The sequence below is a fragment of the Lissotriton helveticus genome, chromosome 2_2 (assembly GCF_964261635.1).
Source record: "Lissotriton helveticus chromosome 2_2, aLisHel1.1, whole genome shotgun sequence".
Classification (NCBI taxonomy): Eukaryota; Metazoa; Chordata; class Amphibia; order Caudata; family Salamandridae; genus Lissotriton; species Lissotriton helveticus.
Window position 1 is genome coordinate 34,210,144 of NC_136060.1, and position 27,246 is coordinate 34,237,389.

General features: G+C 44.4%; 1 protein-coding gene across 2 annotated transcripts in view; it reads left to right on the forward strand.

Moving 5' to 3' along the window:
- The window catches only part of SNX25 (sorting nexin 25), a 1,269,225-nt gene that overhangs the window by 637,061 nt on the left and 604,918 nt on the right, over window positions 1–27,246 (forward strand). For both annotated transcript variants that reach the window (XM_078678040.1, XM_078678039.1), the window contains one exon: window positions 125–297. In XM_078678040.1, the coding sequence (XP_078534166.1) occupies window positions 125–297 (173 nt within the window). The remainder of the gene's footprint in view (window positions 1–124; window positions 298–27,246) is intronic.

Consider the following 27,246-nt stretch of genomic DNA (forward strand, 5'->3'; position numbering starts at 1 on the left):
GTGCTGCTTTATTGTTTAATGTAGCTCTAGTATGATACGATGAACACATTTCTCATGATTAGGACGTGCGTGTACCATGGACAGATCACTAGATTGTTGCGGTCCGTTTTCTCATCTGTTTCAGACTAGAAGAACTGCCAAGACCCTTTCCACTTCATCCAGGTTTGAAAAACGCAGATGAGGAAATCCGGTTTCTGCAGACCTGTTCCCACGTTTTGGTGCTCTGTCTACTGCCTTCAAGGGATGCACAGTCCCGCAGCCTGCGCATAGTGCTGGCAGAAATACTTGCAACGAAAGGTGGGTAGGAAGGAACTGTATTTTCAAGGTACACTTTTCTTGATGTTGGTGTCCTCAGATGTGAGCTAAGCAGTGTCCACTGGTATATTCCCCAGAACTCTTCCTGTCCTATTACTTCCATGTTAGAAAAAAAATAAAAATGTTTGCATTTGTTGGGCAAAGTAAAAGTACAATGTTAATGTACTCAAATTATCAGTGTTCTACAAAAGATGATTTAGAAAGTGGGTTGAAGGTTTGTGCAGCTAACTCACCTTTGACTTCTCGCATTTACCTTCTCTTGTATCCTCCTCTATTACTCGTTTAATTTGCATATTTTTTTCAGATTATTACGTCTGTCCTAGAGACAGAATTAGCTAGTTCCAAATTCTCTGTAAACCAAAAATTCATGAATACACAAAATCCGAACTCTGATCCACACCGACCAGAATGGCTTCATGATAGGACAAGGAACCACACATTCTTACCAGCATGTCAATCTGACTCCTGCTATGACAGAAATTACGCAGCTCGGCAGCCTTCATCCTTATTGATTTTGAGGCGGCGTTTGATACCATTCACTGTTCATTTTTAATGTTGACAATCTGAAAGATGAACTTTGGCTCACACTTTTTGGCCTGTTTAAGCCTTGAATGCACAAGCACAGGTCAGGATAAACAGGGTGCTCTCTGAGCCATTTGAAACACAGACGGGAAACTGACAGGGATGCCCTCTCTCTCCATTCATCTTCATCTTGGTTTTAGAGCAACTGGCTAGATGGATTAGAGTGGACTTCCAAATTCAGGGGTTCCGCTGGCCTAGCATTTCTTTTTTTTAAATATTTCTTTTTATTAGAAAAACCAGCAAACAAGGCATGAATATAAAATACAGAGTGCATAGCTTGTACCGAGGCGGAAAATCCCCTTGATTTACCACAATACAAATAATACAATAATGGGGGAGGGGAGGAGGGAAACAAAAGAGAAGCAACTTAGGGTCAGGGGGAAGGTGGAACATCCATGATGGTAGTTTCTGGAGGAACACATATGTCACCCCGATATTGGTTCCAAGGACCCCAAATTCTATGCCATTTCCGGAGGCGACCCCGGGCCAAATATACCGTTTTCTACCGAAACATGCACCAGTCCATGTTCTCCATCCATACATCAAGAGTGGGAGGCTTCTGTGATCCTCATAGCTGTGCTATATTGCGTTTGGCGATCATGGCCCCCAAGGTCACCCAGTGAGTCTGAGCAACATTGTAATCAGTTGGCTCCCAAACATTCAGTAAGCAGCGCCTAGACTCAAGCAGGAGAGCAACACCTGTAACCTCCTCCATCACTTCATGGACTAGTTTCCAATAATCAGCAACTTCCCGACATTCCCAAATAATATGAAGAAATGTACCCAACAATCCAAAACCCCGTTTACACAAACCCTCCTCAGAAAAGTCCATCTGAAACAGACGGGGACCCGTGACATAGACCCTGTGTAAGATTTTCAGTTGAACTAATCTGAGTCTCGCTGGAATCGCGACCTCCTTAGGAGAGGAGATCGCAGACTGCCAGTCCTCATCATCTAATTCAAGGCCGTCACGGGTCCAGAGATCACGCGAATGGAGCAGGTCTGTCCTGTCGTTAATCAATTTCTTATAAACCAGGGAGATAGTACTATCGGGCATATGGCCATCCAACACCCGATCCTCCAGTGGGGTATACTCCGGTATTACTTCCCCCTCCTGAAAGACCGACATCAGGGCATGTCGGACCTGGGCATAGCGGAAGTATTCAGTTTCACTCAAACTCCGCCTGCAAGGCCGAAAACGGCTTCACTCGCCCCTTGGCCTATAGGTCTCCCACCTTCGTAATGCCGATGAGATCCCACTTATCGAAGCCTAGCATTCCACAATCTGCCTAGTCTATCAGAGCCAAAAAGCGGGGTCGCTAATGTCAAACGATCCTTCCATCCCAACGAGCTGGTGACGTCTTTCCGAATGCGAACGGCCGACTTCGTAGGCCCCGTCAAAGAGCCAACCACCGATTTAGTATACAACGCCCTATAATAGTCACCACCGGGCAGTAGCCACCGGTCCATAGCAAAACCAGGGTTCAACTTCGGGCCATACATACCATGATTAATTGCCCGTAATTGTGACGCCCAATAGTATCGTTTGATATCAGGAAGAGCTATACCACCATCATACCATGGGAGTGTGAGTTTGGCAAGCGCTATGCGAAGCCTACCATCCCATAGCAACTTCCTCTGAAGACCCTCTACCGCCCGGAAATAGCAAGCTGGAACCACTTCGAGCGTATTCTGGAGGGCGTACAAAAAACGGGGGAGGGACATCATTTTAAAGAGAGCCGCGCGTCCGAGTGGCGAAAGCGGAAGCCTACGCCAACCCGCAACGTCCTGTCTCAAACGATCCAAAGGAGGGGCAAGATTTTTTTAATATCAAATGGAGGGTTCCAGAGACACAGATATGCCCAAATACTTAAACCCTTCTTGTGTAACTTGGATGGGACAATTGTGCGGGAGGAGAGGGGTGTCACCACTGAGCACGTAGAGATACGACTTCGTCCAATTGATAACCAGGCCCGAGTTTTTGCCAAAAGAGGTCAATACGTCGCACAAAACTGTCAATGATTTTTTAGGTGAAGTCCGATATAATGAAATATCGTCCGCATACAACGAGATACGATCTTCATATTCCGGGGACCACTGTATACCCCTCAGAGAGGGTTCCCAGCGGATCCACGCTGCCAAAGGCTCAAGGGCTAATGCGAACAGGAGAGGTGATAAAGGACAACCTTGACGGGTACCACCCCCAAGACCAAACAGATCCGAGACACGACCGTTGACCACTATCTGTGCAAGGGGGTCCTTGTATAGAAGCCGCACCCATCCAATAAATTCCAGCCCGAAACCAAATTTAGCTAACGCCGCCCACAAATACGGCCATTCCACAGTATCGAAAGCCATAGTGGCGTCCAATGACGCCTAAATGGCCGACTCACGCAGCGTCACAGCCCTCGCGAGAACACCATGTAGACGCCTGAGATTCAGTGCTGTGTTACGATGCGGAATAAAACCGGATTGATCTGGATGGATTAGATCACTTATAACAGTAACCAATCTATTGGCCAGCAACTTGGCAAGGATTTTAGGTTCGGCGTTTAAAAGTGAGATCGGCCGATACGATCCACATTTGTTTCTCGGCTTCCCTTCCTTATGTACCACAACAATTGTCGCAAGCCGCTGATCACGGGGGAGAAAACCCTGTACTCGAGATTCTAAAAACATATTCCGTAAATAAGGAACAATTTTATCAGGCCAAAGTTTATAGAGCTCTATCGGCAGACCATTTGGACCCATAGCCTTACCCGAGCGTAGGGAACGCATCGCCAATGCCACCTCCTCCGCAGTTATTTCGCTATGCATAAGCTCACGGTCTGCGTCAGATAGACACGGCAGGGCGATATCTCGCAACAATAAGTGAGAGTCTTCCTCCGGCCTACCCGAGACCGGAGAGTAGACTGCCCGAAAATGCTCAGCAAAGCTTGCCACTATCTCCGCCGGATCGGTGATCCAAGATCCCTCCGCAACCTCAAGCTCAGGCACCACGCAACGCGCTCTATCTTTTATTCAGCCATGCTATCAATGTACCCGCTTTATCTCCGACATCATACAGATGTCCCTGTTGCTCCCCACCAAGAGCCTTCACAGTATCAGTAGCTAGCGTCTTATATTCCAACTGTTTCAACCGCAAAATATGCATCTTGTCGCGGGTTACTTCTTGCTCTAGATCTAACTCCAAATCTGCTATTTCAGTTTCCACCCATACTATATTCTCAGCTCTCTGTTTCTTGACTCCAGCAATCAAAGACAGGGCCTGTCCCCGCACCACAGTTTTAAAGGCTTCCCACAACGACACCGCGGAAATGACCGGGCCCTCATCTTCCTGAAAATAGAGATCTAAGGACCGAACCAGTTCCCTACGGGTCTTAGGATCCCGGAGATACCAAGGGTTAATCGGGGCTACCCGTCCCTCGGTCCCCGTCGCCAATTTGACACGAAGCCATATAGGGGAGTGATCTGAAATACCTCAAGCCATATGTTTGACCTCCGCAACGGAGGAAGCCTGTGCCGCTGGTACCAACACGTAATCTATCCTAGAGAGGCTACCATGTGCTTTAGAGTGAAATGTGTACTGCTGTTGGGTAGGATGTAGCAATCGCCAACAATCCACCAGGCCTAGGGTATCAATTAAACCAGGCAGCCAGCTATGCGCTCCCCTAAGGTCCCTAGGCGGATGTCTATCAAGCATACCAGACACAACAGCATTAAAATCCCCCCCCAGGATCAAAGAGGCCTCAGGGAGATCAAGTAAGACCCGCCCCAGATCAGCAAAGGTGGTAGACTGCAAACCCGGAGGTACATAAACAACAAGACGATAATCCTTCCTGTTCATGGCATGGCACGTATTCCCGATCAAATGAGTTTCCTGGAGTAAGACCACATCCGGGGAATAACGTTTTAACAATTGCAATACAACCCCACGTTTTATCCTATCCCCCAACCCATTCACATTCCAACTCACCAATCTCAACCCTCTACCCCTACCCCCCATCACGAAAAAGGAAAAAGATCCAACCTCGGCCAGAGTCCAGCACTTCAATGAAAGAGTCTTGCAATATGGTGCCTTGTAAAAAGAAAAACTGGAATCCCAACAAACCCCTCCTCCCCCCCTGAAACAACCCCACGGAACACCCCCCACCCTGCACCCCTGCATAAGCCTAGAAAGCCACCCCAACTTGCAGTGTGCCTGTCGCCCCCACATCTAAACTAAACTACAAAAAGTCGGACTGAGGAGGAAAGAGACCCACCAGTAACCCCATACCTTCCCCTGCTATCTACAAATGTTCATATAGCATTAGTAAGACCCCACAGTGTTAGTCTCTGAAGCGTCCCCAGAAACCAGATAGATGATGTTCATTCCTGTTCGGGTAAACCTCCCTCCGCTCCACCGGACCGTAGCTCCGGGTCTGGTCGTGCAGGTCGAGTGTCCAGCCAATTAGCCACCACCTCGGGCTTATCAAAGAAATAGGCCCGCTCTTCGTATTCAATCTGCAACTTTGCGGGGAAAAGCATAGCATACTTGAGGCCCATATCACAGAGTCTCCTTTTTACCCCAAGAAAACTGAGTCTCTGCTTCTGGACCGCTTGGGTAAAGTCAGGATAGAAACTGATTGTGGAATTTTCACATTTCAAGGGTCCACCCGTTCGTGAGGCCTGAAGGATAGCATCTCTGTCTCGAAAGTTAAAAATTCTCGCTATCATGGGCCGCGGCGGGGCACCCACCTTTGGCTTACCACCCGGGACTCTGTGTGCTCGTTCAACGGTGAAAAAGTTACTCAGGCCCTTAGGTGCTAGATGGTTGGTAATAAGGTCTTCCACGAAGAGGTCAGCTGCCGGATCCTCCGCCTTTTCAGGGACTCCAACGATACAGATGTTGTTCCGCCGAGCCCTCCCTTCGAAATCCTCCAGGCGACGCGTAACCAGATCATTAGAAGCCCTTAAGTTGCGGACTTCGGTCTGCAAGTCCACTACATCGCCCGTCAAACTCGAAGTTTTTATATCCAGGGACTTGAATTTTTCGTTGGTTTTAGTCAAGTCAGTACGAATCCAGTTGACATCTATTGCCACCGTGTCCAGCTTGTGAGCAAGAGTCTCCATTTGCTGCCCGAGGGACGACTTGATGCCTTCGATGGCAGCCATAATGTCCTGCAAAGTTGGGTCGGTGGTCAGAGGCGTCGCATCCCTCGCCTCCTCCAATGGCCTACCCGGTCCACTGGGCGACCCCTTGACCTGGGCATATCGATCCATAACATTGGTTTGGGTATATCCACCCCGCCTGGTAGGTTTAGACTTCAGTTTGTCTCCCTCCGGCTTCCCCGCCATTACGGGAGATATTCAGTAGAGTCCGGGGCAGGACCGAAGGGGGGGGGGGAACCAACGAAAAGACCAGCCAAAAAGCACCCGACGACACCCAATAGCCAGGGATGCCTATCTACATGGCAGATGGCCGTGAGGCGGAAAAACAGGAGGTCAAAAAAATGGCACTTGGTCAGAAGAGAGAGACGGTCAGCCTTCCGACCAAAGATCGATTCAGAAAAGGGGGTGGTGATGAACAGAGTGTCTGAATTAAGCAGACCACTCTTACCCAGTCCAAAGATCAGGGCTTGATCCATCACCGTTATTTAGCTCACTGCCCCATCCCAGCTCAGAACCTGGCTATATGCAAATTAGTCTGTCCCTGGCCCAGTGTATCATGGGAACAGGGCAGACCAAACTACCAAGCCAATTCTTCACCAGAAAGGAGACAAGCTTCCGGGGACCGGTTTCTGCCATTTCAGGCGTCGTCGGCCCGGCTTGCTTGAATCCTGATGGAGCAGTGAGCAAGGGACTCATGTCTGAGTATACCCATCCACGCTTATGGTGGACAAAATGATTCAGAAAAGGGGGTGGTGATGAACAGAGTGTCTGAATTAAGCAGACCACTCTTACCCAGTCCAAAGATCAGGGCTTGATCCATCACCGTTATTTAGCTCACTGCCCCATCCCAGCTCAGAACCTGGCTATATGCAAATTAGTCTGTCCCTGGCCCAGTGCATCATGGGAACAGGGCAGACCAAACTACCAAGCTCAGCGCTTCCAGCAATATAAGTCTCATTCGATTGTCAGGTCGGGCATGTGTCCCCGATGGAATCTGGCTCCGGTGGCGAAATCGAAACTGAAAGTGAAACCAGCTCCGGATGTCAACCCCCACCTCTGCCCCTTGTTCAATTACACCCCGGGCACACAGCCAACTCCAGCGCCAGGTTTCCTCGAGTCCAAGGCTGCAAACTGCTCAACACCACAACTCCGGACTCCCGGGTCCGATCGGAACGTACGTTGCAGTTTTAGTTTCTCCTGTGGGTCATCTGTACGAAGACGTCAATAAAAATCAGGATAAACGACAGGATATATGCAGGAGGTGACGAGGGTCTCGGGAGCCTTATGCTCATGCGGCCATCTTGGTTGCGCGTAAAGCTCCTCCCTGTCCTAGCATTTCTGAAGATAGAATATCCCACTAAACAGACAACTTGCTGCTCTACGTACAGGAACCAGACAACTCATTGTCAAGGCTTCAGACGATACTACGGATTTATGGGAAGGCATCGAACTAGTGGTTAACAGGCATAGGTTCACTCACATACAAATATAAGGCAATAGACCACAGCCCACTGTATGTGCCAACGTGCTGATGGTGGACGATCCCTTCAATGCAAATGTGCCGCTTTGACTTGGAACCGTGACCCAAATTACCTCTCCCAGTGATGGGGCGCATTGCTTTATACAACATTCTTGCTCCCCTGTTTCCTATACGTCCTACAGAATTATCCTATGCCCCTATCCTGCCCCCCTCCACCCACACCTTTTTCCCTGGAGTAAGAAACATGGTCACAAAATATATTGGGATAGGAGGACCCAAGTGTCTTATACAAAGTATATTGTGACAACATTTGAAGATGGACTCGGCCTCTCAGATCTATGACTGTACTACTAGGACACACAAATGCTTAACATAGGGGAGTGCCTATTTGGGGATAGATCTGACACAGTTATACTTTTAGAACTCCTTCAAATCCATGGTATTATGAACCTTTTGTACGGGAAGCCTTCCACAGATCACTTTCCTTCCTGTGCTGAGCTGGTGCGAGGCACTAAAATAAATACAGTAGTTCAATAAACTTGACAGCCACTTCCTGCTTCATATATCTGGGCCTAGCCGTTGCCAAGTGCCTATTCACTAAACACTGGAAGGCATCTAGTGCCCAACAGATTGTGGCGTGGCATCGCTCCTTACTTAACTGGGCGAGCGTTGCCATGCTCAGGGAGGATCTGTTGGGATTCCGAAGGTTCCCCCTGGCCTCGGAATGGGAGACTATTCTATTGGAGCTGCTGACATCTGATGGGTCGACAGAGGGTTCTTCGCAAGGGAAAGTCGACACCACAGAGGTTGCGGATGGATGGGCCCTCCTGATTGCGCCTCCATGAGGGTAGAGGCACGACTGTCTAACATTTGGGTCTCCTACGGGGCTGTCTGGCACACATGGGAGCATTGCTGGGCATGATGCACTTGCATGGGTGGGCCCGGTCTAGGGGGAGGATCTAGCAGCGTTTCTCTTACAAGTTATCCCCTCCCTTCCTTCATCTTACTTTGTCCTTATTAGGTCAATACCCGCCTCCACAATTAACATAGGATACATACTCCACATCAGTGCCCAATGGGATTCCATTAACTTGTATGAACAGCTCTTTGTATCCCTCTGAGAACATGCATTGTATTACCGATTTCACACTGTTGTGTACAATGGAAATGTACGGCATATGCAACATATATCAGAAGGTTGTGTATCTGTTAAATAGGAAAAAATGACAATAAACCGATTTAAACAAAAAAAATAAAGTAAGTAACTTGACCACTTTGTTTCACGGCACACAGCTATCCCATCTGACACGATTGAAGGAATCTAAAGACTGGGATATCATCGGAATCTCGGCTGCGGGCGACGTGTGGGTTGGATCCCATACCAAGTCCTATGATCAGCTTACAACAAATTTTAGCCTGCACAAATCCCAGTTCTTTAAATGTCTACCATTGCCCCACGCACTGGCGGCGCTAGGGATCATTTCTGGAGTATATAATTCCCTCCTGTTGAACGCACTGGAGCAGATGGGAGAACGTCAGATTAGCATGAAAAGAAGATCTTGAGGAACTGGACAAAGTTAATTGGCGGCAGGCGAGACTTATGCCACACACGCTAGCTATTCCATCAAACCTCAGAGCAATACAATTTTAATACCTTCATAGGGTTTACTTCAGCCCAAACAGGCTATGGAAGATGGGCCTGGCGAGAAACTCAAGACGTTTTAGATGTGGTATCCCGCAGGCCTCCTTTTACCGTGTGATGTGGGATTGCGCCAACATAAGAACATACTGGCATACTACTCTGGGCAATCCAGGATGCCACTGACCACAGAGTGGTTATACTGGGTTTCATGGATAGGTGGGCCTCAAACAGATCATAACGGGCACTGGGTGGATTTGTTTTTTGGTTGCTAAACGGGACATAGCCGAACCTGGAACCAGTACCGCCCCCCACACACCTACCACCCACTCACCGAGTGGATAAATAGTATGAATTACTGCACAGCAGAATATGTGCTAGGTACATTAAGGGGTTTCGAGGGGAAACATATGAAAATATGGGGCCCATAGACTTCACCTCATTTTGCTACCTCCCCCGACCCTCACCACCACATGTAGCACAAGTTAACATTGTGGTTGCACGTTTTCTTTTCCCAAAAAGTGCTGCAGCTTGTAGTCCTCTTTCTGGACTTTATTGACCACCTCTTTTTGCGCACCAAAGTTAAACTTGTGTGAAAAATCTATTTGCTGTAGTGAATGCCATATCTGGTTAACAATGCAGAGCTGTGTAATTTTACGAATGCTAAATTGGTCAATTCCATATGTTGTGAATTTGAAGTCAAGAGTCAGCGTAGGGTGTTATTTTGAAGTGCTGCCTCAGTAAACTTTACTAATTGTTCACAAACTTACGTTTTTGCATAGCCACGAATATTTTTCAGGTAGTTTCCCCATCATGAAAATGCACGGAAAAATACTATTGTAAAATGGAAGCATAAGTGCCAAAGTGGGAAGAGAGCTGCACATATTACATTCATGGAAAGGGCTTATTTTTCCTGCAAATTTAAAACTGTAGCATGGCAGAGTATCACCTGTTTTTTACCGGATGTATATGTTTTTAAAAACCATGGCAGTTTGTGGTTGCACACGACAAGGCAGCCCAGAACCTTACCACAGGTAGCATTATGGTCTATGTAGTCTTTGGCGTTTTCTTATCCTTTTTAAATCTTCATTTAAAATGCTGGTTATTTCCAATGAAGTAATCTGCTTTCATTTTCCCAGAGTACTCACCTAACAGGACATTTCACTTTCTTGAGAGTAGCTACATTCTGTTATGTGATGCTGACTTTGTAGGTCGTAGAACTATACAAATGGTATATACCCATGTGCCTGTTCCAGCAAGGGAGCAACCTCCTAGAGCAGACCACCGGGCCCTTACTGACGGCACATCTGACAAGTGCATTACAGTTTACATGGAAATCCAACTAATTCCCTCAGGAGGGCATATTTGAAACGCATGATTAATGAGCACTTCACGGCTAGACCTTTAAATATAACAACTCTGACACTTTAAAAATATACCCTGGTAATGCAGCAAAGTCAGAGCACTCATCCTAAAGCACAGAACAATAAGACTAGCACTCGGCTTCATATCGTGAACTTTCCACGTGATGGCTACTATAAAGCCCTATTGGATTAAATACAATGCACAAGCTACCACCCACATCAATGGTTCATGCCACATACACTGCATAAGCAATGAAGAACCAGCAGTCTGAAAGCAAAGCCACATCCGACATTTACTGCTGGGATTCAAACTAGTCAATCCACCTTGGATTCTCTGGAGTTTTCGTTTGTCAGAGATGTCCAGGGTAGGTAGGATTGATTTCCTGTGTGCCAACCAACCCCAGGCTCCAATAGCGCAACCATCTCTGAATACAACTTGAGATAATTGGGTTGTTTTAGGCATCATTTTGTAATTTGTAGAGCAATCTCGTTAAGAAAACCTTCTGTAATCCACACAAGACACACCACTCTGGATTCCATGGGGTCACTGGTTTTAAGAACTGCTAGGGATCCCTGGGTGACAGCCAACCCAAGGCTTAAGTACTGCTGCCAACTCCCAGGAAAACTGAGAGCCTTGCTTTAGGCAGTGTTTTTACGTTTTCAGTGCATTCTGGTATATAAAATATGCAGAAATCTACACACCACACCACCTAGGATTCCCATGGGTCTCTAAATTTCAGTAATGACCAGAGGTGGTAGGATTCCCCTCCTTGCTGGTTGAGCCACTGCTCACACCCTGCAGCCACAACCTTGGGAAATTACAAATAATGCCTTTTTAGACATCATTTTTGGTGTTTTTAGGGTATGCCCCCTCATCTGCCCCCAGCTGGACTGAAAGACTGTGTCCTTCTAGTGTAAGGTGGAAAAGGCATCCTAAGGCACTCAATCCATTCACTTGTACATTTTCACCCTGTTTTCTAGTGGGCGATGTGCAGATTTGGGGCAAGCCAGCCCCTAAAAGACTGATATGGATCTGGCTGGTAGAGGGACCTTGGCCATGCTGGGGTGGTACCATACCCTCTCTCTGCATCAAAACAATTCTGTGTTAAATAGTGGACTTTTGGCTCCATATGGGAGGTGGGCAGGTTGCGATCAAAATCCCCAATCTGCTCCTTTCTTGGAGAGGAGTATTAAGTATTCTCTAGGGTTAGCGATGTAGCTTGATGTGAGTATAGCTGCCCCTTACTCCATTCACCTTCCATTGAGTCTGGTAGGCTCTCTGCCCCCTCCAACGTTCAGGTTGGGGAGTTTAGTTATAACGCCTCTAAGGGGAAGTTGGACTTGTCAGAGGGCCTCTCCTCCAAATGTTTATATCCCTACTCGGCTATCGCCATCCTTTTGTGACCCCAAGCATGATCTATTAGAGAGAGGTAATTGTGCAAAGGGGCGCGAGGGTTCAGACTGTACCTCTCCCAAGTGAATCAGTGCTCAGAAGGGTGAGCTAAGCCCTCCTTTACCAATTATTCCCTTTCATGACTCTGAGCCAAATGGCACCAAGGCCTCCCCTGCTGCAGAAATAGAGGGTACAGAGGTAATGCCGAGGACATGGAGGCCTCAACATTAAGTGATTCATTTTTCCGAAGGAACTATGATACCAAAAACACATTAGCAAAGCACAAAAGATATCGAGAGGTTTTATGTACTGTCCAATTCATAAGCCAAATTAAAAAGTATATTAGCATAACATGGCTGACAATTGTAGCTCTGTAAATAGAGATTGTATCAATCTTTCACAAATACTACATAGAACATGTTAGAAAAGATAATGTAGTGTAAGTATATTTGATGATGCCATACAAAAGGCAGAGTTTAAACCTCTTACTTGTCTACATAGGTCCATGGCCTTACACCACTCGCTTCTCTCCCTAAATCCATGGCCTTTAAGCACACAATTAATTTCTGATGGATACTTCTAAATGCAGATTCATTATTCTTCACCTTTAGAAGTTGCCAGGCGTTAATTTGGACCAGGAAGATTTAACAGCTGTGCTCCTGCTTGCTGCCAGGTGGCGTCTCGCAGCTCTGCATTGACGTCGTTCCGCTCCAAAAGTGAGGAAGCAGGGCCGTATATAAGCGCCACCTCTGCGTGCTGATATCAATTGTTTTCTTGACCTTGTCCGTGCCCCCGGCTGCACAGCCCAACAATAATCCGGTATACCCATATGCAGCTCTCCAGACTAACACCTTTTAGATGGAAAAAGGGACCATTCCCCAAAACTGGTAGTGGGAGGACGATGCAGAATCTGCAAATAGAAAGAGTATCCAGCAGAAACAGTGTTACCAGAGGTAAGTAACTTGTTCTTCTCATGGATATTGCAGATTGCTCACCTGTAGTATAATCAAACAAGCATTTACAATGCAATCGGTCTCGCCTTTGCAAAAGTTAGAGCTATTGGCCAAAGTTTCTCCCTGAGCTCCTCCACAGTTCATTATATTATATGAGTGCAGAAGTAATGTCTCTTGTAATTTCTTCTTAGTAAATCATCATAATGTTCATCCTGATAACAGATCCACCATAGTGTACAAATCCAAATGTCCAACTTAAAGGGTGGTCCAAAATAAAATGTATTGTTCAATCTTCAAAACACCTCCTTTTGCTGCCAACACGGGTTTCGTCAGATGCTCTATACTTGCATCATATGACTTCATCAGGGCTCAAAAAAGTATCATTTCATGTATTTAAAGTGAATATATGGTACATCTGTTCTAATCAGAAAACTTGAGTCTCATTTATAACATGAGATAATCCAAATAATTGAGTCTTCACAATTTCACAGTTGATGGTAGTCAGTCAAATCTTATTATAAAGCGAGCTCGAGTTAACACGAGTACATGTAACTGACTCAAGGCGCAACCAGTTCCGCGATCACGGGATTTTGAACTGTGGAGGAGCTCAGGGAGAAACTTTGGTATATTGTGACTAACCCAGAATCTCGATTTTGGGTTTCTTTGGATAGAGTGGTAACCTATCCAGTCTTCCTTCGAGCACCTGTGACTTGCCCTATATTACATTCAGCCAATTGTGCACCAGAAATTATACCTGGTTACCATTTTTTGATTTTGGTTTGAGCTATTGGCATTGTAAATGACAAACTTTTTATTTGTGTTAGTTTTGAAAACAGATAAATAAATGGCATTGTCATTTACAATGCCAATAGCTTAATCTCTCGCAAATGCGAGACAATGCAATAGGTCTCGTATTTATGCGAGTTTGAGCTATTGACATTGCAAATAACAATGCGTTTTATTTATGTTTCAAAATCCAAAACATATATAAAATGTCTCTCACACTGCTGTCTCTCACACACTCCTGTCTCAGTTACACACACTGTTGTTTCTCAGACTGCTGTCTCTCTCACACTGCTCTCTCTCTCTCACACTGCTGTCTCTCTCACTCACACTGCTGTCTCTCTCACACACCATGCTCTTCCTAGAACACATTCACTGCTGTCTCTTACACTGCTGTCTCTTTGACTCACACTGATGTGTGTGTATATATATATATATGTATTTGCACAGATATTAATTGAAATTATATATGAAGTATTTAGAGTTTAAGGAAACTACAACATTTTGCACCTTGATATAAAGGCAAAATTTGCTTTGACAATATGTGTTCACTAGAAGTATTTGTACTCTAGTATAAAGATAATAATTCATTAATATATTTTTGAATATATAGTGATTAGCATCCATATACACATACAATCTATATTTGTAATGTTATATTTGGGATAGGTTTCACCATTCCAAAATGGCCCCCACATATATGTTTAAATTGTATAGAGTTTTGATTCAAGTCCTTCATCTATGTTGATGTACCTAATTCTGCATTGGGCGCGCTTTTTCAAATTCACTATGTGCTATTTAAGTTTGTATGAGTCCATTCCCCCGCTAACAGTGAGCAAGGGCGTTCACGCCCGAAACGCGTCTGTTTGACGATTTTTGCACCCCTGCACTTTATGTGTGATTAATAAAGAATCACAACCTGAAGACTGGCTTTGGATGTTTACTTCGTTGTCTGCGTACTGGTGAGCGTGCATGAGGCTTTGTTGCACAGTGACCAGTTGGAGTTACATATATATATATGTGTGTGTATATATATATATATATATATATATATATATATATATATATATACATACACATATTACCTACTGGCGGTCGCCAGTAGGTATATATAGTTAGGATTTTTTCTCTATGGGTTTTTTGAAAATTCTATGTCTAATAACTTTGGCGTTTGTGGACGGAATTGGCTGAAATTTTCAGGAAAATGGCACATTTTGTTTCTGAGCAGCCCTTGAAAATTTGGGGGGGGTTCGTCCAGTGGGGGCCGAGAAAAAAGGGGGGTCCCAAAACGTGTTTTTAACATTGAGTTTTCCATAGGGCGGTTGGCCTCACTTTTAGCCCGAACGGCTGAATGGATTTGCACGAAACTTGGCAAAATTGTAGGGACTGGTAGCCCGATGTGCCTTTTGTAGGTCTCAATATATGTGCTCCAGTGGATTTTGAGAAATTAACGTTTTAAAAAAGATATATATCTGTAACAGCGGACCGGTTAGCGCTCTGGTTCGCGGACTTTTCGCGCAACGGAGCTTTGTGAAGCGAAGCTGATTGGTTCTCCGGCGTCTGTCAACATTCCAAACAGTCCGTAGCGGCCGCCATCTTGTCTCTCGGTAGGATCGAGAGACAAGAGGAGGTCAAAACAAAGGGGGAAATAACTATAAGGGGGCATAGTAGATCCTCGCTGACCCCCTAGGTTTGATGTGGAGGTTTTAAAAGGGCCCCGCGGGGCAAAAAAAAATAATAAAAATAATAATTGAACGGCTGAATGGATTTGCACGAAACTTGGCAAAATATTAGGGACTGGTAGCCCGATGTGCCTTTGCTAGGTCTCAATATATGTGCTCCAGTGGATTTTGAGAAATTAACGTTCAAAAAAAGATATATATCTGTAACAGCGCTCCGCTTCGCGTAACGGAGGTTTGCGAAGCTGATTGGTCATTCTGTCACTGGGCTATAGTTGGGCTACATCTGGCTGATATTTGGGCTACATTTGTTTTTTTGTGTGTCTGGCGGCCATCTTTGGGCTACATTGGGCTACATTGGGCTTCATTGGGCTACATTCGGCTAATTAGCAAATAGCTCATCGCAAACTAGGAATGGTAAAGAATCGCTATTTATTCCTTAAAGTTCGCTATTTAGGAAATGCAAATAACTTTGATGATACATATGGCGGTTCATCTCTAACAAGATAAGAAGCATAGGGATAGATTTATGATGACTGGCGCATCACCAGGGATGTGTTAGTCATTCTGTGCCGCTGTTCCGTCACCTATGGTGTGCTGCATTTACAATGCGGCGCATCACGGGGCAAAAACAGCACAGATGCGTGATGTATCTGTGCCGTAAAGGTGGCGCATTGCTGGAGTTGTATCGCAAGTGTGATGAAGGTCCAGCAAGGGTCGGGGGTGCCCCTGTCGCAGGGTTTCTGTTCTCACACAGAACTGTGGACAGAGGATTGGAACCTCGGCGAATTAGGGTGTCCCAAAACTCACGTTAGTAATCAAAAACTATTTAGCAAGCTAGGTACAGTGTCACATTGGATATAACAAACTCTCAATGTTTAGACAATCCAGAATATGAACTTATAGTACCTCAGGATACGTGGAACTCATGAACAGTCGGTCGTTATATATTTCTTAGAAACCAGAACATGGAGTTAAGAAGAACACATGTGTATTTGAAATGTTTATTTACTAATGCCGTCTTCTCAGGCGTAGTACCTTAGATAATAAAAGTACACATATTATCAGTAGCAAAATTACCAGCATAGTTACTAGTACATAAAAAGTGAATGGTGATAGTATGTTAACATGCTGTAAATGAATAAGAGTTAGCAACACTTATAAGCAGCCGCGGGCCGTGGAGGGAGTTACGGTGAGGCAGGGAGGCGGGGAGGGGGAGAAGCAGGGTGGAGAATACAAGTACACATATTATCAGTAGCAAAATTACCAGCATAGTTACTAGTACATAAAAAGCGAATGGTGACAGTATGTTAACATGCTGTAAATGAATAAGAGTTAGCAACACTTATAAGCAGCCGCGGGCCGTGGAGGGAGTTACGGTGGGGCAGGGAGGCGGGGAGGGGGAGGGGCAAGGTAGAGAGGGCTCCACCCTGCTTCTCCCCCTCCCCGCCTCCCTGCCTCACCGTAACTCCCTCCACGGCCCGCGGCTGCTTATATCTCACCCTCCCTAATACACATATTATATTATTTGCTAAGAAGGTCTCTTTGTGTTGGTTTAGGGCGTGCCCATACTTTAGTGTCTTAGATTTGAAGGAATCACATCAGCATACACCAGCTCTCTCTTCATGTGAACCGCATCAACTGTTGTGTATGTGTGTTCGGCAAAGCAATATAAAACCCGCCTCATGCCCAGAATTGGCAGAAGTTGCACTTATGTTATGAGTATGAAGTCGTGGAGATCAGACCTCATAACAATTCTGTATCGTGTTGTTCTTGAAACTTTAGCACTCGCTGTACAGATATAGTTTAACAAGTAAAGCAGATAGTAGACCAATAACATATTATTCTCATGTAAACCACGATGAACTACTAGGTGGAAAGCTAAAGCAACAACTAAATGTCGTGTGCAGAAGTTGCAAAAAAGGAAAAATGGCGTTTAAACCGGTAATGAGCCCATGCTAACTTAACACGGTGTAAAGATATCCAGGACCTAGATGACACCTCCTCATGATCCGGAAACGAACTGAATAAGATAATAGAAGTGCCATCTCATGAGAGCAGATTGCAAGTTTATATGTGGACGGTCCGCAAGGTAAAGCATTAAAAACTAGGAAAATTCAATGCTAAAGAAAAATAAAACAGCCAAGTACTTTATCGAGTCTTAAGCCAATAGGCAAGGTAAATAATAAAAACTTGACAATTAAGTCAATGAATTGTCAATGAAATTCTAGTACTCAGCATATGAAACATGAAAAAGGTCTATGACATAACTGTGTATGCAAAATAAGCTGCAACAGCCTCCAACAGGAAGTCACCGTCTTCATCCGAAAACAGTTCAGCCATCCAATTTAAAAGCGGAAAAGAACATACGTGCTCTCCCAGCACCGGATCCTCTATCACCATCAGAGGACAGCTCGGTGGGTTTTCAAGAAAGCTGTGTTCCAAGAAAGACTGTGCTGCCGCCAGTAAATTCCAGGGACCAAGTAGTCCATGCATCAATGCCACAGCCATAATCCTTTCGCCAGGACAAATCAACTCGTGAGTAATGATAGGAGTCATCAGCTGATTAAAGTCGACGTCAGGAGAAACCGGTCCGCAGAGACACAAATCAATGGCCCAATCGAAATCACAGGTCAGGCAGTGAAATACAGGCTGGACACAGGTGAAGTAGGAGAACCGAAAAGATAATCCATATGCCGTGCTTAATATCGCCAACGGCATTGTGCCATAATATTCTAGCATGCGATTGCGGAACAGTGTCAGCAGCTGCAGGGTCGGAGGTTGCATAGGAGGGACATCCATATTTAAAAATGTAAAAAAGCACAAGAGCGTCCGCTGGTAATGCAAGTAAAAATGCAATCCACGAACCAGAGTGGAGAAAATGGAATGAAAGGGAGCAGGGATGACTCCAAAGATTTTCTCAAATGAAGTCACGAGACCACTGGTAACAACTTTAAAAAAGTGTGCCAGGGATTTTGTGGAGGATGCGTTAAAGATAGTCGGAAACATGTTGCTGAAATTGAAAGGCAAATCTGTGTACGGGTGTTCGCTATGTGAAGTACGAAAGTTTCACGGGCCGAACTCAAGGCCACCTCTCTCTGAGACAAAAGAGCTCTTATTCTTGTCATGCCGTTGAAACGTGTCCCAAGGTTGGTATTTGTGGCCAGATTGAAAACTCCCTATGTTCATGTGTGGGAGGAAATAGAACATTTCTGCAGCAAATAACCCGTTCACTTACTGTTACGATAAAAGGAATACTTTTAATTAACTCAGAACAATCTTCATTATTGAGCATCAAATAACTACCATTTTCCAACAACTTGAACGTGGGGATGATAGCAGGAACTGGCGTGCCTTGCAACACGCAAGCCATATTTGGTCGGTGTTTGTTGCATGAATCGTGTAACTGTATGTGCCTACACATTAGTGAATGATCTGGCGTCTCAGTGCATTCCTCTCCATTCAGATAAACTTCTTGATCATCTTTGAAACATCTGTATGTGTATGGAAGCGACCAGACCTCATGAACAAAAGCACTACCTAAAGGTTCATAAAGACCTATTGGTATATATTTCATACAATTTGAAAACTTATATAAAGCAAAAGGCAGCGTTATTAAACCGTGGATAAGGCATGTTGCCAAAAAACCCGCAATCCTCTGCTGATGATGTCACTGAGCATGTCATGAATGATGTAATATGTGACATCATCAGTAGTGGATTATGGGTAATAGTATCTCTAGTTTACTCCCCTATAGCTGTCTTTCTTTTAACATAAGTGTGTGTTTCCTTCCCTTATACTTACTGTTTTTGGTTCGCTTCCAGTTCGCGTACCAGCGAGCGAACTAGGAAGCGAACTAAGAGAAATAGAGGTTGGCACAGTTCCAAATATTGTACCAATTTTTTAATAACGGGGAGGTAGTTCTGAAAAGAACTTTTTTTTTTATTTTTCTGAACATTTTTTTAATGTTTTTGAATTTTTCGGAACAGTTTTATATTTTTTTGGGTTTTTCTTGGAGGGGGCAATGAAAACGATTCATTGTAAAGGGCTCAACAGGAGCAACAAAACAAAAAAAAGAAGTATTTATTATTTTGGGCGTTTCGGACAAACTTGCATATGATAGTCAATAGCTCTGTTGATCAGAGTGATGCTTCTTTCTCCGTAGGAAATGAATCCATCGCAAAATACGCAGGTGTGTTTTACTTCACCAAATCTCATTTGTATATTTGGCACCATCTCCCTGCCCTCTGGTCCCGTTACTTCCGGTACAACAGATCTTCTGGCCATAATAGGGAGATTATCTAGGTCGTTCCGAAACTGTGCAGCACTGTAGTTGTTAGGATGCCACCTAGTCATATGGCGATGCATTGTGTAGTTTCCGAAACTGTATTTTTTGTCGGTCCCTCTGGACAGTCTATCTTGACATATAAGGCAAGTAACGTATCTTGCATTTACTTTTTTCTGACCTTTGGGAATTTTAAAAAATTGCCAAATGAAGTTTTCTTTCCGGTGAGACGTCTTGGGCTGCTCAGGCAAAAACTGCCTCTCTTCGTGCTCGTCCTCCTGTTCCTCTTCTTCTTCTTCTTGTTGAATTACAACTTGAGCAGGTGGTCCACTCTTCCTTGGATGTGGTGGAGGTGGTGGGGAAGCACCAGCTGAAGCTACTAAAGAAGCCATTGCTCAGTGATCACAAAGGGTCTTTCTCTCACAATGATGAAAGTCAGAGTGAGGAAAGAAGGAGGGATTTTCATCATTTGGGAAAAACAAGAGTTCTCAACCAATCAAAAGTGTTCATTTTAGATTATATGACCTAGTCTTACATCATTAGGAAACCAAAAGTGAAATGAACCAATGAAAAGTGTTATTACCAAGTCACATGACTTGCTGTGTTTACGTTAAGCGCTTTGCAGGGCCTCCCGGTTTGCTTCCAGAAACCTGCGCTTTGGCACTCGCTTCGCGTACCAGTTCGCTAACGTAGCACGTCATATGACGTATCACGCGACAACGTGGAACGTCATGCGGACGGGAGGCGTCACGATGTTGTTTTCTAACGCGGCACTTGCGGTAAAGAAACGTTTACCGGCTCGCGGTCTATTTCGCGGCATCAAGGTCAGCTAACGGGAAGCTTCCCGATTCGCGAAGCGGGAACGAAGAAAAAAAAATATTTAAAAAAAAAGTTATTAATAAACATATAAAATATATTTTTGGATTTAAAGAAGAATACATTTTACAGCTACAGATATTAGCTGTTAAAAAACCAATGAAATTCACTGAAAAAACCATAGGTTATAGACCATATATAGTTAGGAATTAGCATTTACAAAACCTTGAAAATTCACTGAAAAAACCATAGGTTATAGACCATATATAGTTAGGAATTAGCATTTAAAAAACCTTATTTTACTCACACAAAACCATTGAAATTCCATATATAGTTAGTTGCACTAACTATATATCGCGCACCCGCAATCCACTGCTGATGATGTCACATATTACATCATTCATGACATGGTCAGTGACATCACTGATGACATCACTGATGACAACATCCAGTGATTATGTGTTTCTGTAAAGTTTAAATATGTTTTACATATTGAAGAATGAGTGGATGTATAAGTGTCTGAATGAAGGTTTTAGTAGGTGCGTGATTGACTGTATGAGTGAGTGATTAAATGCGTCTTACTGAATGCACGGGTTAGTGACTAAACTGTCTAAAAGTGTGCATCAGTATGTCTGTTGTTGTGCAAGCTGCTGCATGTGTTGATCAGTAGCTATATAAGTAGCTATATGGGTTATTGATTGGTTGCACAAGTATTTGTATGGGAGACTGAGTGTGTGTATGGCTGGCTGGGAGGTGTGTGACTCTGTGCAGATCAATGTGTACTTGTATCAGTGATTCTATAAGAGAGTAACTATGTGTTAGTATATGTTTCAAAAATGTAAGGTGTTCTGTGTTTAACTGTATAGATGAGAAAATGGAAGTGTGATTGATTCTTTTCAGGACTGACTAGGTGTGTGAGTAACTCCATGGATGAGTGGCAGAGTGTGAGTGTCTGTATAGGTGTATGAGTGCATATGATAGTGTTGTAAAGATGAGTGATTGTATGTATGAATGATTGTATGAGTGAATGTGTGTGTAGACATAGGAATCAGTGAGTGCGTATGTAGTAACTAGTATTGGTGTGTCAATGGTTTCAAAAATGATACTCTCTATTTAACACTGGGTGTAACGGAGGTTATATTAGAGTGTGAGGAGATGCATTGTATTATCACATGAATGATATCATCAGTGATGTGATCATTGATGTCAAGTGAGATGTCATCAGTGATGTCATCAGTGATGTCACTGACCATGTCATGAATGATGTAATATGTGACATCATCAGCAGTGGATTGCGGGTGCGCGATATATAGTTAGTGCAACTAACTATATATGGAATTTCAATGGTTTTGTGTGAGTAAAATAAGGTTTTTTAAATGCTAATTCCTAACTATATATGGTCTATAACCTATGGTTTTTTCAGTGAATTTTCAAGGTTTTGTAAATGCTAATTCCTAACTATATATGGTCTATAACCTATGGTTTTTTCAGTGAATATATATATATATACACACACATATATATACATTTTCACTGAAATTATGCAGTCCTGCGCCCTTGGCTGTATTTGCCCCATACATACTCCCACACTTGTTCTGCCAGTTAAAAAGTCTGGTTACCTCGCAGCTGCTCAGTGCTGTGTATATATATATATATATACACACAAACAATCCTCTTTAACAGCAAGAAGTAGAGGCTACACATGTAAGTCCATAGATGGGTCCTTTATTGCCACAATCACCAAAATTAGGGCGAATGCATTTCGGCGTGGATTAGCCTTCGTCAGCGCCAGATGGTGGTTGCAGGAGGCAGGCAAGCATGCTGGTTAAAGTACCTTCTCCCCTCCTGTCAGGTGCGAGCCGGCTCCGCCCCCCGGACAGTCAGCGTGTGATGTGATTCGCTGCCTTAGGTACCCTGTAGGACGCCCAGTGCGTCAGTACTACAGGTACCAGAATGCTGTGCGTTGGTCTGACACAGCCGCGGAGGTGATGGAAGTAAGCGGGCCACTGACACCTGAATACTACGTGGCGACGACCTCCTCTGCTCCCCAAACTGCACACACCACACAGTCTCAGCAGTCAATTTGGCAGGGGTAAAACTGGGGCTCCAGTTCACCCGATGTGGGGCGCAATGTCTCCAACAGTGCCGGTTTTCTTGCTGGGTCCATGGGTGGGTTCCCGGTCAGCCCAGTCACCTGGGAAACGTTAAAATCTGCGGAAGCAGAAGCCAGCTTAACCGGGACCACTTGAAAGTGCAGGGGCCTCCAAAAGCGCGTTACTGGCGGTCGCGCTATAATATGAACAAACAATCCTCTTCAACAGCAAGAAGTAGAGGCCACACAGGGGAGTCCATAGAGGGGTCCTTTATTGCCACAAACACCAAAATTAGGGCGAATGCATTTCGGCGTGGATTTGCCTTCGTCAGCGCCAGATGGTGGTTGCAGGAGGTGGGCAAACATGCTGATTAAAGTACCTTCTCCCCTCCTGTCAGGTGCGAGCTGGCTCCGCCCCCCGGACAGACAGCGTGTGATGTGATTCGCTGCCTTAGGTACCCTGTAGGACGCCCAGTGCGTCAGTACTACAGGTACCAGAATGCTGTGCGCTGGTCTGACACAGCCGCGGAGGTGATGGAAGTAAGCGGGACACTGACACCTGAATACTACGTGGCGACGACCTCCTCTGCTTCCCAAACTGCACACACCACACACTCTCAGCAGTCCATTTGGCAGGGGTAAAACTGGGGCTCCAGTTCACACGCACACACATATATACATCTTCACTGAAATTATGCAGTCCTGCGCCCTTGGCTGTATTTGCCCCATACATACTCCCACACTTGTTCTGCCAGTTAAAAAGTCTGATTGGTTACCTCGCAGCTGCTTAGTGCTGTGTTTGGGGGGGTGTTAAGTTGACACAAGTGAAGAGAAACTTCGCACAGACAGTGTTGACTTTTAAAATTGAGAAAATAATGAAGTAAGGCGATCACAAAATGAACTCTGTTAACCCGAACAAATTCCCCAACCCCAAAAATGAAGAATAACTTACACACTGAGTAGTTGATGTGTGTGTGTGTGTATATATATATATATATATATATATATATCTCTATATATATATATATCTATATATAGATATATAGATATATATATATATATATACACACTCACACGCACTCACACACACGTGTGTGTATATATATATATATATATCAACAAGTTAATAATGAAAACGAAACAAAACCTAATCATTAAAATTCCAAATAAGTGCATGTTGTTAGCTGCACTTTTTAAGAAAGCAGCATGTTTTCATGCTAACTATCCTAAAATAAAGTCTGATAACTCGCTAAGACACAAACGCTCATAGGCACATTAAGCCATGCTCAGAAATACGCACTTATACACACACATCCACACTTTCACGCACACTTACCCACACATCATTTAGGAATTCTTCTTTTGGAATGCATGGTGAACTATTTTACAGCTGAAAAGTATACACTGTCATCACAATGTTTGCCCCCGTCAGTTTTTATCTCCTACATGAATTTTAGGCAGAAAGCAAGCCATATTGCAACTTTTCCCAGAACGTGCAAAACCTACAGGGCTGTCTGTAAAGTGATAAACAGCATTTGTGCATGTAAACAGCATTTGTGCAGATAACCAGCATTTGTGCAGTTAACCAGCATTTGTGCAGGCAGTGCAAGTAAACAGCATTTGTGCATGTAAACGGCATTTGTGCATGTAAACGGCATTTTCGCATGTAAACGGCATTTGTGCACGCAGCGCATGTAAACAGCATTTGTGCATGCAGTGCATGTAAACGGTATTTGTGCATGTAAACATAATTTGTGCATGCAGTGCATGTAAACAGCCTTTGTGCATGTAAACAGCCTTTGTGCATGTAAACAGCATGTGTGCATGTAATCAGCGTATGCGAAAATCTGTGTTTACATGCACTTGCACATTAAGCCAACCCTATTGTCTTTGCCAAAGCTTTTTGGCCTTATGCTTATTGCAATACTAGTGTAGTGCCTAGACCAGTGCCATATAATGCCCCAAGTCCCTGGCTCTGTATATGATGTGCAGATTTCCCCAGTCTGTCATTGCTAGTGCAGTGACCAGCTTTGAACCATTTGGAAAGTCGTGCCTGGACTACCTAACGATCTACTATACCCTATCAATGGGATTCTCTGCGCACTATAAATGGAGGCTAGCAATAACACCAAAAGCGCTGAGGTGTTCTTAAGAATGGTGCCTGGTAGGAGCTCAGCCTTGGAGCTCCCGGGTTGGGGATTACCAAATTGGTATATATCCCCCTCAAACCCAGCCATCCACCATCGCATCGTACACACCATTGTGTCACAAACTCCTCCCGGACTATGATTTTATGTGTTGGAGTCACTTACCTGCACCTGGAAGGCTCGGACTCGATGTAATCGCCCGTAGAATGGTGAAAGACGGCCGCCAAGTATGAGCTCTTCCCTAGAGCTCCCGGCTTTGGGATTACCTATCGGTTGATATCCCCGCAATAGCCATCCAGCATCAACGATCACTCCCTTACTTCAATCAACACACAGCCCACTTAAATGACTACTTTTCCGCCACTTACTGCAAGAAACGATCTCCCAAGATTCATCGACGCTCTCTACACCCGTCTCCTTGCTGGCCTCTACAGATGGGATCCTCCGACGGACGAACACCCATCGCAACGAAGGGATCACTTCGCAAGCATAATACAACACAATTACCACATCGCAGTAACGTTTACATCGCAAGACACAGCAACGCTTCGATGTAAGGCATAGCAACTTAAGCATCAACAATGCAACTTTACGATGTAAATGTTCACAACGCAACTTTAAATCACTCAAATTTGACAAGACACGTGCGGTGTTACTCAAACGTTCATGCACAAAGCCATAACAGTTATATACTGATGTTACATTTGAGCGCGCAAACGTTCGTAATCACGCAAAAGGGTTAATCATGACATCAAAAGACAAAAAGCGCAATGTAAAATTTGACAAGACAAGCGCAATGTAAATGTAAATGCGCAAAGCCATAACAATTATATACTGATGTTAAATTTGAGCACGATGTCACTCAAACGTTCATGTTGAAAGTCATACAATTATTTAAAAAACGACCATTGGCACAAAAGACTGAACACGTTCCTTGTACACACTTTCAAAAGAAAGAAAAATTGACTGCTTCGAAAAACGGGGAAATATCGATGGAAGTGACTGCACGCTCCAAATACAGCGATGAAAGTAAGACGCGCTCCAAATAAAGAAAAAATAAGTCATCCAAAAATTCAAAGTAATATGCGAGTAATATGCTCCGGCACTAAAATTGGCTATAAAGTTTAAAAAAAAATTCTAAAATTAGGGGAAGTAAGCGCCATGTCACGCTCCGGCACAAAAATTGCATGCAACATTCTTCTGTTCACAATTACTGCATTGGAAGCAGTGTTACCATACCTAAATATCAGTAATGTGGGTGAGTAGATGGATGGATCTATGGATGGACGGGTGAAAGGCTGGATGGATGGATGCGTGGACGGATGAAGAATGGGTGGATGGATGGAAGGGTGGGTGGATGTGTCAAAAGGAAGAGTGATGAATAGGGTGGGTGAATGAATGCTGGGTGGATGGATGGGTGTGTCAAAAAGTGGTTGGATGAATGATGGATGGATGGATGGGTGGATGGATGGATGGATGAAAAGGTGGGTGGATAAATTATGGATGGAAGGGTGGATGGATAAAGAATGGGTGGATGGATGAAAGGATGGATGGAAGGGTGGATGGATGGAAGATGGGTGGATGGATGATTGGGTGGATGGATGAAGGATGGGTCGATGGATGGATGGATGAAAGGATGGATGGAAGGGTGGATGGGTGAAAGAAGGGTGGATGGATAATAGGGTGGGTCCATAGATGGATGAAAGGATGGGTGAATGAGTGGATGGATGAAGAATGGGTGGATGGAAGGGTGGAGGGATGGAAGATGGATGGATGGATGATGGGATGGATGGATGAAGGATGGGTGGATGGATGAAAGGATGAATGAAAGGATGAATGGAAGGGTGGATGGATGATAGGGTGGATGGATCAAGGATGGGTCCATGGTTGGATGAAAGGATGGGTGGATGGGTGAAATAAGGATGGATGGATGATAGGGTGGATGGATGAAGAATAGGTGGATGGATGGATGGATGAAAGGGTGGGTGGAAGTCTCAAAACGAAGACTGGTGAATGGGGGTGGATGAATGATGGGTGGGTGGATGGATGTAGGTGCCAAAAGGTGGATGAACAGGCGGCCATGGCATGGCATTAACTATGATGACGTATGGTGCCATTTTTTGGTAATCCCGTGGTTTAAGGGCCATTTATTTTTTTATTTTTTAGCCAATAATTTAGTAAATCCTTAACCATTCTTTAAAGTTTCTCTTAAACTTTCTCGGACTGCTGGTGGCAATTTATATATTTTGTGCCCTGTGTTCTTTTGTAATGGGCATACTACGTGATTCGTGAACTGATGTTTTTGGACCGCTTTGCTGAGTGCTCTCACCCAGGCGGTGCTAATCCCAGTGTAATAAAACCGTAAACTGACAGCCATCACAATGCTAATTACTGCCAGTCTGAATAATTTTCTGCACGCTCTGAAGGATCGTGATGGCGAGTTATTATTATTATTGCAAGTTATTATTTGTCATTCTTTCAAAAATCTCAGGCAATGAACTTGCATTTGGCTGGTGTTCAAGCAAGCGTGTCGTAGAATACAATCGACACAACCACACACACAGGAA